The sequence below is a fragment of the Callospermophilus lateralis genome, chromosome 17, assembly GCF_048772815.1.
Source record: "Callospermophilus lateralis isolate mCalLat2 chromosome 17, mCalLat2.hap1, whole genome shotgun sequence".
In the NCBI taxonomy this organism is placed as follows: Eukaryota; Metazoa; Chordata; class Mammalia; order Rodentia; family Sciuridae; genus Callospermophilus; species Callospermophilus lateralis.
This window is the reverse complement of record NC_135321.1, coordinates 55,679,445-55,698,620: the sequence shown is the minus strand read 5'-3', so window position 1 is coordinate 55,698,620 and position 19,176 is coordinate 55,679,445. Positions and strand designations below refer to the sequence as shown.

The 19,176-nt window shown below is 34.8% G+C and overlaps 1 protein-coding gene across 5 annotated transcripts in view; it reads right to left on the bottom strand.

Moving 5' to 3' along the window:
* Positions 1 to 19,176, bottom strand: part of Ptprm (protein tyrosine phosphatase receptor type M) — an 825,932-nt gene that overhangs the window by 289,039 nt on the left and 517,717 nt on the right. For all 5 annotated transcript variants that reach the window (XM_076837052.2, XM_076837055.2, XM_076837053.2 and 2 more), the window contains exons 12-13: positions 10,848 to 11,121; positions 9,832 to 9,868 (exon numbers count right to left, since the gene is read on the bottom strand). In XM_076837052.2, the coding sequence (XP_076693167.1) occupies positions 9,832 to 9,868; positions 10,848 to 11,121 (311 nt within the window). The remainder of the gene's footprint in view (positions 1 to 9,831; positions 9,869 to 10,847; positions 11,122 to 19,176) is intronic.

Sequence of the window (19,176 nt, the reverse complement as noted above, 5' to 3'; positions counted from 1 at the left end):
ACCTGCACGTGTATCTATGTGTTTATATTGCATCATGATGTATTTCTCACTTTTGACCAAGAACAACATTTTAAGAATAATCTCCAGTGCAACAGCAGAACCTCCTATGAAACACAATTACATTTTATACCTGGTGCTCCTTCTTTGGAGCCCTCTTGGCATCTGGGCCATTCACTCAAAAAATTCAATCACATAGTACTTTTATTGTGGTGGGCAAGTTCTGGATGCTGGCACCAGATCACCAGGGTGTTTGTTTTCTTTGGCAAGCAAGGGATGTGCCATGCACAGCAAGGCAAGCCTAACCAGCATGCAGTGCCTGCTAGTACAAGAAGAGCCATGATATCAAGGACTTGCAATCTCATGGAAGCTTCCTAATGGAAGGGAAATGTTGAAAAGGATTTGAGGGGCAAGATGTCAGCACAGTTAAAATGAACAACATAACAAAAAAAAATAAAGGCATCCCTCCAATATCTTTTATTGGCTTCCAGAAAGGGAAGGACTGTTCTAGTAAACAAAACTACAACTGCTCAAGGTGTCACCAATGTTAAAGTTCACAGCTGACTTACTAACCATTTCCTAAGTTGTTCAACATGATGGGAAGGTTTTAAAACATCAAGTTTACCCCCAACAGTTATAAAATTGCTGTCTCTTCTTAGTTTTGTTAAGTGAAAAGTAGGATGTGATTTTTTTCATTCATAATAGTATGTGTATACAGAAGTTTATTGATGCTAAGAAACCTGGTACCAAGATGTCTGGGCAACCACACTGTTAGAGTTGTTGATCCATACTTTGCACCCAGAAGATGCTCAAAGACTGTCAAAAATGATTGAATGAATTGAGTCTCAGGTTTGCATTCTAGACTAAGGAATAAATCCATTAAAAAAGATAGTATTACTGCTACTGAAGTTGATGGCTGGTACAGATGGAAAATGCAAAAGAGATATTGCTTCTCTCCTGATAAGATGAGCCATCATGAAAACCAGCACCCATACAGAAGCAAGAACAGGAGTCGTTTTTCCAAGGGTTTTTGAGGTTTATTCTGGCCTTTCATCATTTTAATCTCTAATAAAACAAAATGGATGATGCAGAACATATGCAACCTTTAGAGAAATGGCAGCTGTACACTGTGGCAACAATGAGTTCCCTTCCCAAACTGGTTCCAAATAACAACCTGTGTTGGATCTGAAAGTCCTGAAAACGTGTTTGTTTTCTGAGGTGTCTTCATTATACAATATTCAAAGCTTTACTTGCTTCATACCTAGGAAACACCATGCTTCATTTGATGACAGGATTTTAGGAATAGCCTGTTTCTCGTATGTACTCCTTTTTATGATGTGGGCCATCATTTTTAAAGATATTCTGGCAAGACTGATGACAGCTCAGATATAATGGGGAAGGAAAGAGTAAGAGTTGCTAAAGGATCTTAAAAAAAACCCTGAGATGGACAAAAAGCCTATATACAGTGCCATGAACCAATCTTTAAATGTCAGGGTTGTAGAGAGAAGGATTTCCACTAAGGACAGAAACCAAGCTTCAGGTACTATTCATGGTGGGAGGAACATATCAGAAGTTCAGGATAATGAAGGGTCTCTAACAAGGAGAACTTCATTCATTACAAGAAATATGCATTACACAAACTGGAAAATAAGAGAAACACATATCAGAAAACTGAGAGCTCTTAGGCCCTGAAATAGAGAATTAAAAATATGTATTGAATTCTAGTGGAGAAGGAAGTAGAATTATTCTACAGTTCTTTATCTTATCAAATCAGTGTATACTTTTCCTTAGTCTCAGCTGCTTTATTTTACAAAATATTGAGCTCACAGAATGATCTAAATGTTTATGATTTCTTAACCTAAGTTAAGTTTCACCATTTGCTTAAATGTTAGGGGATTTTTCCCAGTTTCTTACACACACAAAAAAAATGCTGGAGTGAAAAATTATATGTAAAGCAGTTATGTATTTTCTACTTGGCTTTAAGCATGCCTAACTACATGCAATAGCCTACACTATCACAGTTCTTCTGAAACTGGAATTTTGAGTCCTTCCCATGTGATTAGATTAGAAATCTTGGTGATGACTTGCTTTAATTGCAGGAAAAAAATTTGGAGTTCACTCTCTACTCACCTGGGATTTAGGATAATTTTCTGGACTCCTCTCCTACATAAATTTACACAGATGTCCATACAACTTCAGAGGTAGTAAGAGTGAACAAGCTAATCTCTTGGAATATAGAAGCAACCAGTTCAGCTCCAAGACTTAAAGCCATTCGACTTTACTAAACTTTCCTAACTAATCAGTGTATTTGATGTGCATAGATACTATTGCTCTATATAAGTTCTTCACTTTGAAAAGAGAATCTATAAGCTCTGCAACAATTGTACATATATAAAAAGCAGTTTGTACAGCATCACTCTAAAAAGTTTCAGGATGGCTTTATTTGATAATACTGGCAGACAGCATCGTGCACTGCTAATAATTGTGCAAGATAGATAGTGTAGTATGAAAAATAAACCTTTCTCACTCTCAACTCTCAATGCCTTTTTAGATTAATTTGGAAAACTGGAAATACATCCTTATGAGTTTTGAAATCCTGTCAATTAATATAATTGCTATTGCAAGTCCAGCAAATTTCATTCTATATCACATTAGGCTAGAAAGGTACATACCAACAGACCAAACACACAATGAAAACATGCAGTGGAATTGTACTTAATGCATGGATATAAATGTGCACAAGGAAGAGGCCAAGCATATCACTTAATTTAATACGAGCACAGGTCTATACCAAAGGTCTGAAACATTGTAAACAGGCCTTAAGCAAAGGAGGAAATGTAGAGGGGAAACAAAGCTGAGAAAAATGAGCAGGAAATGGGCAAGATGACTCATCTATACTTGAACATCTGACCTGTTAGTTGGCCGTCGCCTGCAGCAGGGGCGATGCGAATGTAAGGTGTTGTAAGCTGAGTCACGATTATCGCAGCTAAGGCAAAGGAGGATTTCCAGGTCAGCATGCATGAGGGAAAAAAAAGCCAGACTGAAGCTAGGCTAGCAAGAAGAATCCCCATCAGTATATCAAATCGTCTCAACTTTGTTCCAACAACAATAAAAAGAAAAGGAAAAAAAAAAGGCAAGGAAAAAAACATAGCAAGGTGTTGAATTTTATGAACTCTTTTCTCTTAAACAAGCGCTAGTCAGGCAGTAAGATTTCTAACTCTGACACAGTTGCAAGTTTTGGCTGGGATCTTGGATAGATCAACTGAAGAAAAAATAAAATAAAACAAAAAGTTAGTACTATGTTAAGCTGAAGACTAAACTGTTTCCAATTGCAATCCAGTGTGATGTAGAGAGATTAGTTGCTAATTCTGATGATCCAAACATCAGGTTTTTAATTTATGAGGTTATTTAAAATGCATTGCTTAAGTATCTTCTCTTCTTGCTAAAATCACCTATCTGAAGAATATTATCCTCTTTCACTAAAAACGTTTTTATGTAGAACAATTCCTCTGATGACTACATTGCATGCAGATTTCCATTTAGGAACCGCTGTTTTTTCACATTAAGAGAATAAAAATTGTGTCTCAAAGTATTAGTTAAAAACAGAATGGAAACTACTAATTGCCTTTGCTATAACTGTCAAGGTTAACATGTGACTGAAGAAATGATTAAGATTCTCCAAGTGAACTGGGCTGCCTTCTTGATTTGCCTGCACACCTCTACAGTTGTGTGTAGGTGGTTAACATTTATGACACACAGATATTGAAAAAAAAAAGGAAATTAAAACATCAGTTCTAACATGATACAGCTGGAAAATGATGCAAAGAAAAAATATTGGAAAATTAAGGACAGGCTTACATGAAAGATTACTAATTTACATGGAACAGCCTGGGCACTATTAGAAATGTGGCAGCGAGTAAGGAAAATAGATCATCTACCATCTGCAGACAATTAAACCCAAAACTGCTACTGCATAATATTTTGAAATATCCCTCTGCACCATTCAAACAATGTTGCTTCTTATAACTACAAAACTGTAGCAACTGAGTTTAAAATGGTGAGACAGTCTTTCACACATTATTAATGAATCCATTCTAGTTTTGCTAAGTGAGATGAACAAACTGTGTGGTCCAAGAATACAGAGTTCCAATGCATTATACCAAGACAATTTTCTAGAGATGACATATTCTGCAATTTTGCATATGGATATACTTTGCACATGGAAAATGATATTTCTAAGACTTGTTACAAAGTTAGGAGCAATTCCAAGTCTACATACATTATATTTTTCTTGGTCATAGATTATTGTTGTTCAACTCATACTTTACATTGTTGTGTATTACAGGAAGATCTGACCTACTCTACTTTTGAGAAAAATGATATTTTATTGAAAAACAGGGCTCTTTTCTAACATTCAAAAAGGGTAAATGGTCTGAACTAAAAGTTATTTGAAAATCACTATGGGTGGTCAGCCAGGCATTCACAAACTATAAAGAACTCAAACCACAATCCAAGGCTAAGCAATGCAATGTGTGTCAGGAAGGATATTTATGTAATCTCTATGTTCTTCTTTATAAAGTGTTTATTTGTGAATATTCTTTTTAGTTCAACCAAAATGCTTGATTGCATTACAAATTACTTTAAAATGAGTCAGTAGACTCACCTCTTACTTTTACAAATAAAGTTTTATTGGGCCAGGTGCAGTGATAATTGCCTATAAATTCCAGTGACTTGGAAGGCTGAAGCAATAGGATCTCAAGTTTCCTGAGAACAAACAGCAAGACCCTGTCTCAAAATAAAAATAAAAAGAGCTATGGATATAGCCCTATAGTAGAGTGCCCTTGAGCTCGATCACCAGTCTGGAGGACAAAAGAACTGTTGAAACATGTCCACAGTCAATTATTTAGGTGTTGCCTGTGACTGCCTTGTCTAGCAAGGCAGAGCTCAGTAGTTGTGACATATAGTTCACAAAGGCTAAAATAAATAAATAAATATAAATTTATTGTTATTATTACTCTTGCTGTACTGGTTATTGAACCCAAGGTGTCATACATTCCCTAGTCCAAAATATTTATTATCTGGCCTTTGACACAGAAGTTTGCTAATTTCTGCCTTCAAATATCAATAAGAATTTATATAAAAGTGATTAGTACTAAATTTGGCAAAATAAAGCCAGAAATTTTAATCCTATACTTAGAAGACAACATCTGATGGTGATAAAACAAGAGTTTCTTTAGGTATGGAGCTGTGCATGGAAGAGTAAATAATGTGTTGAATAGATCATACATATCTAAAGTGCCATTTCAGTTGCATGTAGGAGAATCTTTTGGAATTAACTGAGTTGGCATTTTCCAAACTCTGTTTTGCATGATCTGGTATTCTTCAAAAACAATTTTGGGTGAAATAAATGTGGGTGGCATAGAACTGTTTAGATTTCTTCTTTTCAGGAACCTCTAAGCGGGGGCGGGGGGGTCTTAATATATTCCTGATGTACATTGTGCAGACTTTTTTAAGAAAAGAAAAATATATTCTCCATGAAATTCTGAATACTGCATGTTCCTCTATCTAAATTTACAGCCTAAATAATAGGAGATTAGCATATATGAGTTGCCTTACTCTATAATTTGTTTTCTCAGATATTGAATACAAGTAATTAAAAGGAATCTTAATTAAGTTTCACATCTAAACATTCTTTTTGGTTCTTTTATCAGTATAGTTTCATTCTGTAGCACTATGGCCTAGAAATAATGTTTTTAGAACAAAAGTGTGAAAAGAAAAACAGTCTGGAGAAACTTCTCCAAGACACTAGTGATTAAAAAAAGAAGTATTCAGATTTCTGAATATGTTTAGAAATTTTATCAGAACAATAGAAATCCTTCAAAGTTTTCTCAAGGTCTTCCAGCAAAGCATATTCCCATTTAGTATAAATTGAGTTCAATAAAATACTGATCTTACAATGAAGCATTTTTTTCATAAAAAATTCGCCTTAAACCAAATTATTACACGGAAAAAGTAGTTTGTTTTCATGGTAAGGTTTTTGTAATCTGATATCTCTAGTATTTTTTTAAAAGAATTTAGCATGTGCTTGCACGTAGATTTCTTCTACACACTCTCAGTCAAATTATAGCAAGAAAAGAACAAATTAAAGATAGAACCCCTGCCCTTGAATATAAAACAAACAAGCAAATAAACAAACAACCCCTAAATTTAATGAACTCAAAATTTTCAAAGGTTGATATATTTATCTATCTGTACTTTGAATTCTACAGATTAGTCTATGACTAACAAATAGTAGGCATTTGAATAATTTAAAAAATAAGTGGATAAGAGGAAAGCATCAATGGTTACCCTGTCAAGGAGAGACATAGGTAGCATCATATTATGGAAAATAATCTTACAAAATATTAATGTAATGTATATAGTTTAAATTGTCATTATAATTAGAATGAATATATCTCACAATACAAAAGATCTAATTTACTAATAAGACAGGATTTTAATTTTTAAGCATACCCTGTCAGTTTAGAGTTGATCATCCATAAAACTTTCCAAAATTCTAGAGTGTTTTTACGCAAACAGTTATTATAAGGTAGCCAAACTGTATATAAAAGTTAAGGAAAAAAATACACTAATTACTAAGAAAGAGTTGGACCAAATGGTCATTAAAAGAATCCAGCTGTAAAAATGTGAGTTTAATTTTTAAAAATTTTGGAAAATCTAAGTACAGTTAAAACTTTTACATTTGCTCCAGGGTACTGATTAAATTGGAAGGATCACACCCAAATGTCACTCATACCCTACTATATAGTGCCTTCATCTTTTAACTCAAAAGAGAATGTTCTGTAATGAGTTTGTCTATAGTCAACAAACTGAGGTCAGATATCTTTGGGCATCTCATCTAGATATACAAATTAAAGGAGGATACATAAAAAAATATAGGCAATCTTCCAGACATGAAAATATGTAATAACACACCTTAGGTTTTCCATGAGACTATATTTGAAATGATGAGTGTCAAAATATATCTTTGGAATATGATTAAAATAATCACAACTTTAAATTTATAAATAGCATGAGATATATTTTTGACACACCTTTACCTGAAATTATAAACTATTTCTTTTGAAAACAAATTCACCTCCATACTTTCTCTATAAAGGTCTTTTCAACAGTTGTTTCAGGAAAACACTGAAATCTTTGTGCACTTAAGATGCTGCTTAGGAAAGTGGTTCAATATCTGAAAACTCAATTAAGCTACCACACTGTTAGCAATATGTGGCAAAACACTGGATGTGTGAATTTTTAAATTTCAAACATTTTTTATTGCACACTACTAATAAAGTTATTAAATCTACCCATTCCAGTGTTTAGATGGAATGGCCTCCTGTGCTGCAAAAAGAATTTTTAGTATAAAGAAGGGCAAAATATCTCATTATAAAGGTGGTGAAACATTATGCTGTGCTGTAAAGGGAGAACTGCTGAATATATCCATGTAGAACTTTATAAAATAGCACAAAACAGTGTTTTTTTTTTTTTTTTTTTTTTTTTTTTTTTTTGCCTGGAGGGAGATTATCCCCCAAGGTTTCCTACTATACTATGATTTTATGAAATAGGAATGACAATGTTAGGCAGTGAATATTAAAGTCTGTTTCCCTATTTTCCCAAAAGAGGTTATTTGGATAGAGTCTGTTGCTGTGTAAATGTTTGCAAATGACTCAGAAAATATGAGTTGGGAATACTTAGTCAATCAGGTCATCTGACTGCCTCCTAATCATCCTTTGGTGAATTGAAAAACAAATTACAATATTGATGAAATCTAGCTGATGAAGAAAATGATCCAAATCACCATCTAATTCAATCTATTGTGGAAACAGCAAACTTGTCAGGTTTCCATATTTACTAGTGTGTCATTTATATAATTATTTAACTATGTGAATCAGCCTGATGAGAAATAGTTCATTGTTTTCACAGCAGATTGGGCAGTGACTCAATTCTGATAAAGGGGAGGTCAGAAGCTTAAACTACACAAAAGTATAATTGGGAAGAGTTTCTGCTGTGTGAAAAACCATGAGACAAAGTGAAAGAAACACTGGGGTAGGAGCCATAATGCTTGGGATCGAGCTGTGACCCACAGATTATTAGCTGAGTGACCCTAGTAAGTCCACTCATCTCCAAATACACACATTGTCTTCATCTTAAAAATAAGAGTCGAACTACTTGTCTCCTTTTTTATACTGGTGGTAAAGAAATGAATGAGAACACGTGTATGAAAGTGATTTTAAAATTTTCCACTATAATGGTAAACACAAAGCATTATAAATTAGGCACCTTGGGACTAGATTTACTTTTTCAGACCGTAAGGGTAAGTGGAATGTAATAATGCAATATTTCACAAGTCCTGTTCTCAAACACAGGCAATGCGCTGCAGATCTAAGATCTGGATGGATACCTGGTTTAAGGGCTTTGTAATACTATTATAACTGAAAGCAGCTTATAAAACATATTAACTATAATTTCATTTTCTACTAACTTACTCCTATAAATAAAGGTATTCATTAGCTTCAATATGATATACAGAAGGTTTTAAAAGCAAAAAAAAATAGATTCTCAAAAATAGACCTACAAGCCCATAAGAACAAGTTACAAATGAGTTCAGTAGATTGCACCTAATATGCAAAGGATAAACATTTGTTAATACTAAATGCAAAAGTCATGTATCTTCATAAAGCAAAAATGCAATGAAGATTTTGATGTACATGCCTAACCATGGCATATTCAAACTCTTTCCTGACATTTAAACAACAACAAAATGATAATTTTATCCAATAACACTTATCCAGCATGAACTGATGTAATATAATGCCACAGACTCAGTGAGGCCTTCTTCTCAATATTTCTTAGTTAAATCACACAGGATCTCATGAATACCCTAATGGTCTGAAAGAGTATATTGAACTATAATGATTAATTTATAGTGATTCATTTTAATAAGGCATTTTATATTTCTCAAAGCATTTTCTTATGCACTTCCATATGTAATGTTTATCATATGAAATGATAAGAGATGACTGCTCATGTCCAAGAACTCACATCTGCACCTTCTTTAGGATGTGTTGTATGGGCAGTACATGGTGACTCACCCTATCTATAGCTCATCCTTGATCACATTTCTCAAAATTTTAACCAGGCCTGGGAAATAGAAGTTCTGTATTAAGATCACTTGGCTACTGGAACTCAAGCATCATCAGTGAAAAAAGCTCATATAGACTTGATTTTTTAGGGCTATTATAGTTAGATCTCTGCTGAAAATAGCAGGTGTGCCCTGATGGCACACACCTGTCATCCCAGCTATTTGGGAGGTGAGGAATAAAGATCACTTGGACTCAGGAGTTTGGGGCCAGACTAGACAACACAGCAAGACCTCATCTGATTAAAGAAGGGCATAAATATTTTATTCTCTTGTATATGATGACTCTCAAAATATAGTTTTACTAGGTAGGGTGAACAATGATCTAAACAGGTATGATGTGTATAGACATCATATAAAATTAATATTTTAGAACAATTTTTATAAAGATAAGCATTGAAAAACTGCTTGGGACATGGCAGTATGAATTGTAATTGTAAAAAGTATGTACATAAAATAGTGTTAACTGCCATAAATACTTCAACACCTATACATATACACATGCATGCATATAGATATGATACATACACCCAGAGACATGCACATACTTATATAAATGAAGTTACATTGCAAAAAGCTTTGAAAGATAATCCAAAGTAAATTTTAAGAGACATAAGCCAGAAGATATTCCCACAATTTCAACCTACCTTTTGTGGCCACTCGGACACAGTCAATTTTAGTTTCCTGTATTAAATAAAGAGGGGTGAAATTATTATTTATATTTTATTTAAAACAACAGAATTATCTATAATTTGAGTTGAATAACACTGATAAAGATTTCATTGCTCCACTTAGTTCACTCTCTGAACAATGTTTTCTGGCTCCAGTGCAGATGGTCTTGGGGAATGCTGCACCCCATGAGGAAGGAGGAGTTAAACATAAATGATCTCTACATGATGGATGCTGAATGTTCCCCCAAACCCATCCTTGTGCCCTGTGCAAAGAGCAATGGAAGGATTCTACATCCCAGATTTTTTCTTTCACTGGCAAAAATTCAGTGGCCAGTGATACCAAGACCTGTGCCATGAGAGATGGAATTGATGGAAGAATCTGGAAAATGTTTCCTTCTGTGTAATGAGACTTAAAAATTTTATCAGAGCTCAGGTTGGTCTGAACAAGAAACGGGACAAATTTCAGATGTGGGAATTAATGATAGTTTTCATTTTGTTCCATCTCGTCTACCTAAATCTGTTTTCTCTTAGAGAAAAAAAAAAAAGAAAACATTTAATTTAGCCATAGCTAATAGGAAGCATAAAGTCTTCTGGAATTAAAGAAATGGGACAGATTTTCAGAATATGCTGAAAAGACAGATGTTGTAGAACTCGCAAAACTTTAAATGAGCTGGATGTATGTGTTGTAGCTATACTGTTTTCCTGTAAAATAGTAAGCTAAGCAAAATGTCTAGCCAACTTTTGGTAATAAGAAAATCTGAAAGTAAAAACTATCATTGTTGACTTTCCAAACCCAAAAAAGATGAATATATGAATATATTCATTTCTTGCCATAAATTTCTCTAGATGAAAATAACTTTAAAGGAAAAAAATTGTTAACAAGTAAAAGCACACAAATGCATGACTTCACTTATTTACTACCATATTACTTAAGCTATGTTCATATTAATAACCCAAAATAGCACTGGTAAACAATCATCTATAAAACTTACCCCATTGGCTCTACTAGCAGCTTGGAAATAAATTCGGTAGCTTTTATGGGGGAGGAGAGGAGTGTTCCAGTATCCATTGTATGTCTTGTTGTCACCAATAGTAAAAGGCTGAGCAGCTTGGAGGCTGTCTGCCGGAAATTCTGCAGCAAAGTAGTACTGTGAGTTCAGGATGGAAGCATTCTGGAAGTGAATTGGCACTGGGTAGCACTTCAAGACCTCTGTTGTCTTTTTAGCTCTTCGAGGACGTTCTTCCTCAACAACTATTTGATAGACACTACAGGAAAAAAAGGGAGAATCATAAATGATCCCCTCTGCCTTCAACTGCAGAGAACCACACAGAAGATCTAAAATAAGGAACATAGTGAACACAGTCAAGTGCTTGGTACAGAAGGGCCACTCACTGGATGCTGCTCATCAAAAGAGAGAAAGGGAGCGTTTATACTCTCCCTCGAAACTCTCTCACCCAAAATAACCCTAAATAATTTACTGAGAGAAACAAAACTTACCACAATTTACAACATTTAGAAACTGCTGTTTGTAAACAGGACACTAACATAATCCTTTTCTCAAAAAGACCTGAAGATAATTTGTAAGCTTATTGATAATGAAATTATATTAACAGTAGGTTTGTAAGAAAGGCAATGCATTATTCTCTTCAGTGGCATCAGTATGACCACAGGGGAAGTTTTAACAAGTCACAAAAGAAACGTGCAGTGATTTATCTTAACTAATGTTTATGGCTCCCATCTTTTCTTACATTCCTTTGCCTTTGACCATATTCAGTCAGTGGAAAGCAATGATATGAGAAAAACGGAGATGAGGGACTGAAATTTCAAAAGCCAATCTTTGGACTTCCATGTGACTTGAAAGAGTCTCACACACATCCTGCCTGTTGAGAGAAAGGGTTTCCCTCCAGAGGGATGGGCTGGCTGAGAAATAAAAGCTAAGAAAATAGTACTACAAAATAACCACAGGACACAGAAATATAGTTTCAGACTGGGAGCAGTGAAGGGATAAGCTGACCAGTCAGGTGTAGCTTCTAACAAAGACTGAGCCCATGCTTGCTTTATTTATGTCCATACAGATCAAAGAGGATTGGTAGGTATAAGGTTTCAGTGGGAGGAGTCTTGTCTCCTAGGTCCTTGCTTCTTCACAAAGAATAACAGGATATAGGTGGGCATAGGACCAATGTTGGATGGGATCTTTTGGCTAGGTAAGAGCTCACATGTATGGGGCCATCTCACCAGCAGAAGAGCTGCTGTGAGTTTTGAGATACCAGATCTTCCCACTCAAAGGCTTCAATGCCAATCTTGTCCATGCACAATTCATGGGAGGATTCCCACAGAAGAGAAAACCATGAAAGAAGCTACTTGAATCACATATAAAGAAGGGATGAGAAAGTGCCATTCAGCAATAACTGCAAAGATGATGTGCCCCCTGAAGAGCAGAACCCTGGTTCCTACACTGGTTCCCTACAACAATGGTGCCATTCAAAAGTTTCTGAGCACAGCTGACCATTAATGATAAGAGAGAAGCTTAGGAGTGGGAGCCCATCCCCACCTCCTGGGGAAGGCCTCTTCATGGTTCTCCTTGGTGTGAACTCAGAATCTGCATTTAGGCAAACGTTTACTCTTTTGAGTACAACCACTTACTGCAAAATGAATCAAAAAGTGAGTTTTGCCATTCAATTTATAACCCTAACTACAATTCAACATCACAGTGGTTTCTCAGCACACAGGTAGTCCAACAGGTTTACAGTGTGAGACTAAAGTGAATTTTGACATTTCAACCAGTGAAGGAAAGAAAGAAGGAAGAAAGGGATTTGCTACTGGGTGTAGTTATATAAGAGACTCCACCAAATCTGATAGATTCTTCCCTGCATAATAGACTCAACATGAAAGAAAGTATTTAGAGAGCTTCTTCCCAGATAGAGGACAAAGGATTCACAAAGAGATAAGGCAGACTTTGATTTATCTCATCCTTCTTGACTTCTTACATCTACAAATACTTGGATGTGGTAATTTAAAGATTTATTTACAAAGACCTTAACATTTCTCCTTCAAGAGGTGGGCTTCACTATATTTAATGACTCACATGTAGCCAACAGAATGTGGCAGAAGGGTCACTATACGTATAATGCATCTTCACCTTAGTACCTATGGGAGCCTGCCCTTGAAGAAGCCAGTCAAGTAAATGGTCCCACAGCATGAATCTGCCAGGCTGGAGAGTGGGACACTGCTTGGCAGTCCCAAGGACTCCCAGCTCACAAGAAGCATATCTGGCAGCCATGTGTGTGAGTGGCCTCAGAAGGTCACAAGCCAAGCCAGCAGATGACTGAAGTGCTGAGAGACCCTGAGCAGAAGCTGTCCAGCCAACTTTCTGCTGGCCTATACCATCATGACAAGATAAACAGTTTGTTTTGAGCTGCTAAATTTAGAGTAGTTTGATACAGCAGCAAAACCAGTAAGTAGTCCTCCCTTATCTATGGTTTTGCTTTCTGTGGTTTCGGTTACCCTCAACCCCAAAATATTAACTTTTTTTGCCTTCTGTGGTTTTACTCAACCACAATCCAAAAATACTAATATTTGTCTTGATTCTTTCAAGAGAGGCAGACCTTTAAAAAATAAACAAAACACTTTTAATAAAAGAAAAAAAAGCAGAATGGTATTTTGTGATGCATTAAATCATATGAAATTAAAATTTCAATGTCTATAAGTAAAGTTTTATTAGCATACAAAAAAAATGCAATGAATCAAAATACATTATTCTGTCATATATAATTAAAATAAATCACAAAAAATAGAGACTTCGTTCATTTAATTACATGGTTTACTGTTATAATAGTTCTATATGCTTATTAGTTATTGCTCTTAATCTCTTAGTGTGCCCAATTTATAAATTTACCTTTATATAAATATGTGTGTATAAAAACAACAGTGCATATAGGGTTTGGTACTAACTGTGACTGCAGGCATCCATATGGGTCTTGGATTGTATCTGCTGCAGAAGCGGGAGGGGCTATAGTACAAATCTGCATTTTAGGTCTCAAAATAATAGCAGGAGTAAGGGTTGAGGTCAAAGTAACAAACAGAATGTCACCTGCTTAGTAGTACAATTACAGATGACAGTTATGGAAGGAATTTACTCAAAATGTCATTAAAACAGCACTGAGAAGCATGAACATTTTCTTGAAATGACTTTTGTCTGGATGAGTCAGTGCATGGGTCCAGGCACTAACTCTAATTCTGCAAACACCTGGGGTTTTTAAATGATTTTGAGGGTTCTTACTTTTTTCCTACAAAATGAGAATACTGGTTGGCTCTCTAATGTGCATTTTATAAATCCAAAATTTGTATTCACCATATAAGAATTGCTCTCACAAACTGAACAACCCATAAGAATAATTACTTGCTTTGCAAAGAAATTCCCAATTTGATAAAATAATTTTTAACAATAGCTCTCTTCAAAGAGTCAGATTTTCCATTCATTTGCTACATGATTTTCAAAATTTCTATTTAAAAACAACTTTTCAGATACCCTGTGTAAGACAATGCAGAAAAATAAAGATAACATGAAGACCAAAAAAAAAAAAAAAAACCAGAAATTATTCTGTCTAGCACCAGGCCATGTAATGTAACTTTTACTTTTTCCAATTTACTGAGGTGAAGACCAAGGTCCTGAGGTGAAGTGCTATTCTACTGAAATGGAAGGGGAGCCCAGTTAACATCATGTTCTAAATAACTGGGCCAGGTGATGCTTTCCTTCTTCACAAGTACTATTTAAGGCACTGATGTGAGCCATCTGCCTTCAGTGGAATACCCTGCAGATGCAACCAATATATAAGCTGATCTCTACTTTCCATAATCACTTCATTTTGATTGTTGTGTAAAGAGTTTTTCACTTTTATGATTTCAAGGGAGCTACAGATGGTAATGTTACCTTTGACCTCATTCCCTGCTGCGATATGCATCTGTGGTATAAATCACTTTCAGGGAAGGATATATTTCTAGAGTGACAGTGACTGCACCTTCTGGAATCTCTTCGCTTTTCCCACCATGCAAGGGCACCCTCTGATTCTAAAAATCAACACAGCTACTTTTGGACTTTTCAAGCCCCAGAATTTGGACACAAACCTCTGCGTCTCTCTTCTTCCCCTTTGGCTGGACTCAAGTGTACTTTTGAAATGCTGTTCTCCCCAGAAGGATGGACACTTGGACAATCTCAGCAGGAAACCACTCTCATAAAATGCAGAGACCCTCCTTGACCCCTCTTCCAGTGGCTTCCAATCATTTCCTCGCTTTGAGATGTTCTTACTCCACTCCAAACTCACAAAAATGTGTTTTTTTGGTGAAGACTGATAGACATTGGTATCATTTTATCATTATTTTCAAAAGTCTTGTAAGCTTCTAGGGGAGGAGGGCTACGATTTATTCATTTTTTTTGGATTATTTTAATTGATTTTATTTTTTAAATACGCTACAGAAGAATGTATTACAATTCTTATTACACATGTAGACCACAATTTTTCATATCTTTGTATAAAGTATGTTCACACCAATTCATGTCTTTATACATAACTTGTTTTTTTAGTTATAATTCTTATTACACATATATACCACAATTTTTCATATCTCTGTTTTTATATAAAGTAGGTTGATACCCAATCTGTGTCTTCATACATGTACTCTGGATAATGATTTATTCATTTTTGGTTCTCATGAGTCTTGGAATGAAGTGAGCTATGAAGCGCATATATTTAAAATCATAATATAATCCAAAAGTCATGTCTATTTTGTTTTGGGGATACTTTACACATTATAGGTGCTGGTAAGGGGGAAGCCAACTGCTCTTTACAAGTGTGTTTGCATTACTAAAATTTAATATTAAATCTATTCTTTAGTTATTTCCTGAATACAAGAGCTAAAAGAACAAAGTTTTGAGATAAGAGGGTGCTGGTCAGAATTTAACTTTGTCCTGAATGACCCACAACAAATGGAAATCAAAGGCTGCATCTCTCCCTCCTCTACCCCTTCTCTCAACTCCATCTCTCACTTCTCATTCCTCTCTTTTCCAACCTTGCTACTATGTGTGATGTGTGTGTTCACTTACTTATTAATTTAATAAATATTTTTGAGTGCCTAATCTATGCCAGGTAATGCCTGAATGTAATTCAAACTATACAATCTATTGTTCCCTAATGAGACATTTGTAAATGAAACAAAATTTTCTTCTGTAACTTATATACCATTTAAGAGAATATGGATGAAGAAGTTTTTTTTTTTTCTTCAGAAGCAATTTAATGAGGATTAGGTGACAATCAGAGAATGAAATGATCATTTAATGGGCCTCCCTTTTTGCCAGCTGGTATTAGTTATATTATACACTCTACTCCAGACATATTACTTTTTAAATGGTTACCATCTACTCATCCCCAGATATATTAAAGAAAGAACTAGGTTGACTGGAGCAATTTCAAACCCCAAATGTCTTTTCATCCTTGCTCCACAAGACAAATTAGATTTGCAAGCATCCAGACCTCAAATCTATTTGCTCTTTAATAATTTAAGCACTGAAAGGTCAAGCAGCTCTTTTCTATTCCCCTTTATCAAAGTCCAAGTGCTAATGAAAAATAGCTAAATCCTTTCTGCTGCCCAACTGCCATACATCGATGTCTCCCTGATGGAAATTAGCATGTTATTAGCACCCAGGTCAATGATACCTTGACTGAACTGTATGACTAGTGTGTTTTTCATCTGTACAAATAATTACACCATTTCACTAATCAATTTCATAAAATCTTGCCATCACAATCATAATCTCAAAACTAGCTTTGAAAATCTTCCTGTCTGGTTTTTCTAAAAAGATTTTTAAAAAAGCAAATTCTCAAAGATAGAAAGCCGATCAGAAGTTTCTAGCTTAGTGAGCTGAATTAAAATTCTATTATCCCTTTAATATATTACTAAGGCTCCTTTTGTTTATTAAAATTCCACCATTTCTAATGCTGGTCTAACAATATTCTGGAATTTAAAGTAACATAATATCTTTCCACTGTTTTTGCAATATTAAAGTACAACCCATAGTAAAGATGAATCTGCCAAAAATGTAACATTACTTCTATCAGAACTTGCCAATGGAATGAAATTTAATTTAAAGTTTAATTTATGCTAGGCTTTTCTACAACAAAACTCTAAGGCCTTTACAAGGAGTATAAGAAATCTGCATTTATATAGAATAGCATATGAAGTATAACCTAGAAAAGAACATCTGAACATCTTTCATGTACTTTTTTAAACTTGAAAGTTCAAATGTGATAAAATGTTTTCAGTTTTTTCCTGAATTGAGGTCTTTGAGAGGAAGCCTCTTTGAGAGGAAGCAGAACTGAAATTATTAAGATATTTTTCTAATTCCTTGCAAGATAAAAACATTAGTTAAGTTCATATTTCTTATCCATTTATTCTATTTCTTATTAGCATAAAATATTAGAGGATTACCAAACCGATTAACAGAAGAAGGGACAAGGAGAAAAGAATGTAATGATTCTTCCATTGCTGCTTTTGCTATTCATTTACAATATTCACTTATCATCATTTCAGGGATTTTTAAAAACTATTTATTTTTTAGTTGTAGTTGGACACAACACCTTTATTTAATTTATTTTTATGTAGTGCTGAGGATTGAACCCAGGGCACATGCTAGGTGAGTACTCTACTGCTGAGCCACAACCCCAACACATTTCAGGGACTTTTAATATTGCTCATTTCATGGGGACTAAAAATGACTTATGTCTTATTTTGCAATTTTTTGAATCAATCCATATATCCTATGATGTATTAAAAAGAAAAGAAATGAGTACTGATAATCTTTCTGAAGACTAATTTGTAGGAGACATGAGAAAATCAAAATATTAATTACATGCAAACTAAACATATAACTAAAGTGTCTCACCATGTAACCACACAGAATTTCTGCTTGCTGTTTATTGTTCAGATGTAGCCCTTTCCTAAATCTGTCAACACTTATTGAAATGGTACTCAAATACACCAAACAACCTGGCAATATTTAACTAAGTTTTAAGAAGTATGTCACTAGTTTAAAATCAGGTAAGAATTTAATATGCTGTCATCATGGCTAGGATCCCTTAGAGTTCTGCATGAAGCACTGGTCCTGAGAGCAGCTGACCTAACAATGCCCTGGTCATTAAATTATGAATGAAAACTGGTAACTAGTGTTACACAGACTTTGGTAACACACTGCCAGCGTGAACAGACCTGTGGGGTTGAAGAGTTTATGTGAGCAACTTTAATTTCTCTTTGTCCTGCTGTGATCCTAAGGCTGGCCATAAACTGCTGTGGAAGGGTTGCAGGCCACCACAAGCATATTTTATGTTCTCTCAGCCATAACTCATAACAAGGAGCTTTCCTGGCATCAGTAACTCGCTACTGTTCTGGATGTGTGTGTGTGTGTGTGTGTGTGTGTGTGGGCACGTGTGCACATGCAAGCATGCAGTTTAATACCCTGCTGCTCTGCTAGTTAGTGATAAAATCTGCTATAATAAAATATTAATTACAGCTGAAAGGTTGGGTGAGAAATATGAACTCAATTACAGTCCCATATTGTGAACAAAGGGCAGGAAAAAAAATCCTATAGTTATAGAGGTTTGAGGTAGTGGTGGGGGAACCAGCACATTAGACTCAGGATGAGAAGCTCTGCAAAAGGCCACTACCTGTCATTAATCTTCACAACACACACTACATTTTAAGTAAATTAGTCCTAGATAGAACATCTTTAAGAGGGATTTCTCCTGCTTTGAACAATAAAGACATTATCCTCTGCACTTCCTATTTCACCTGTTTATCATAATTTAACCATGTAATTTCATAACAAACACATGTTTATGAAAATTATAGTTTAAGGTCAGTTACTAATATAAAAGTATTTTCCCATTATTAGCCCTAATGATTGGAATGAAAATAGAAATAGAAAAAAATCAATAAAATCAAAATCATACCAAATAAAGATTAAGGAAATCCTTAATATAAGAATCCTTTCAGAAAGTTCTAGATTGTGGAATATTTTGGATTATTGGATTAGAGATGCTCAACTAACAAAGTCTATATAAATATTCCTAACTGTAACAAAATCCAAAATCTGAAATATTAGGTGCTAAGTGTTTTGGATATGGGATATTCAACTTGTATCTTTTTGGGGGGTTCTTTTTAGTTATACATGACAATAGATTTCATTTTGATATAATTGTACAAGCACAGAATATGTTTGTCTAATTAGGAGTTCATTCTTATGTATGTACAATGATGATAAGATTCACTAT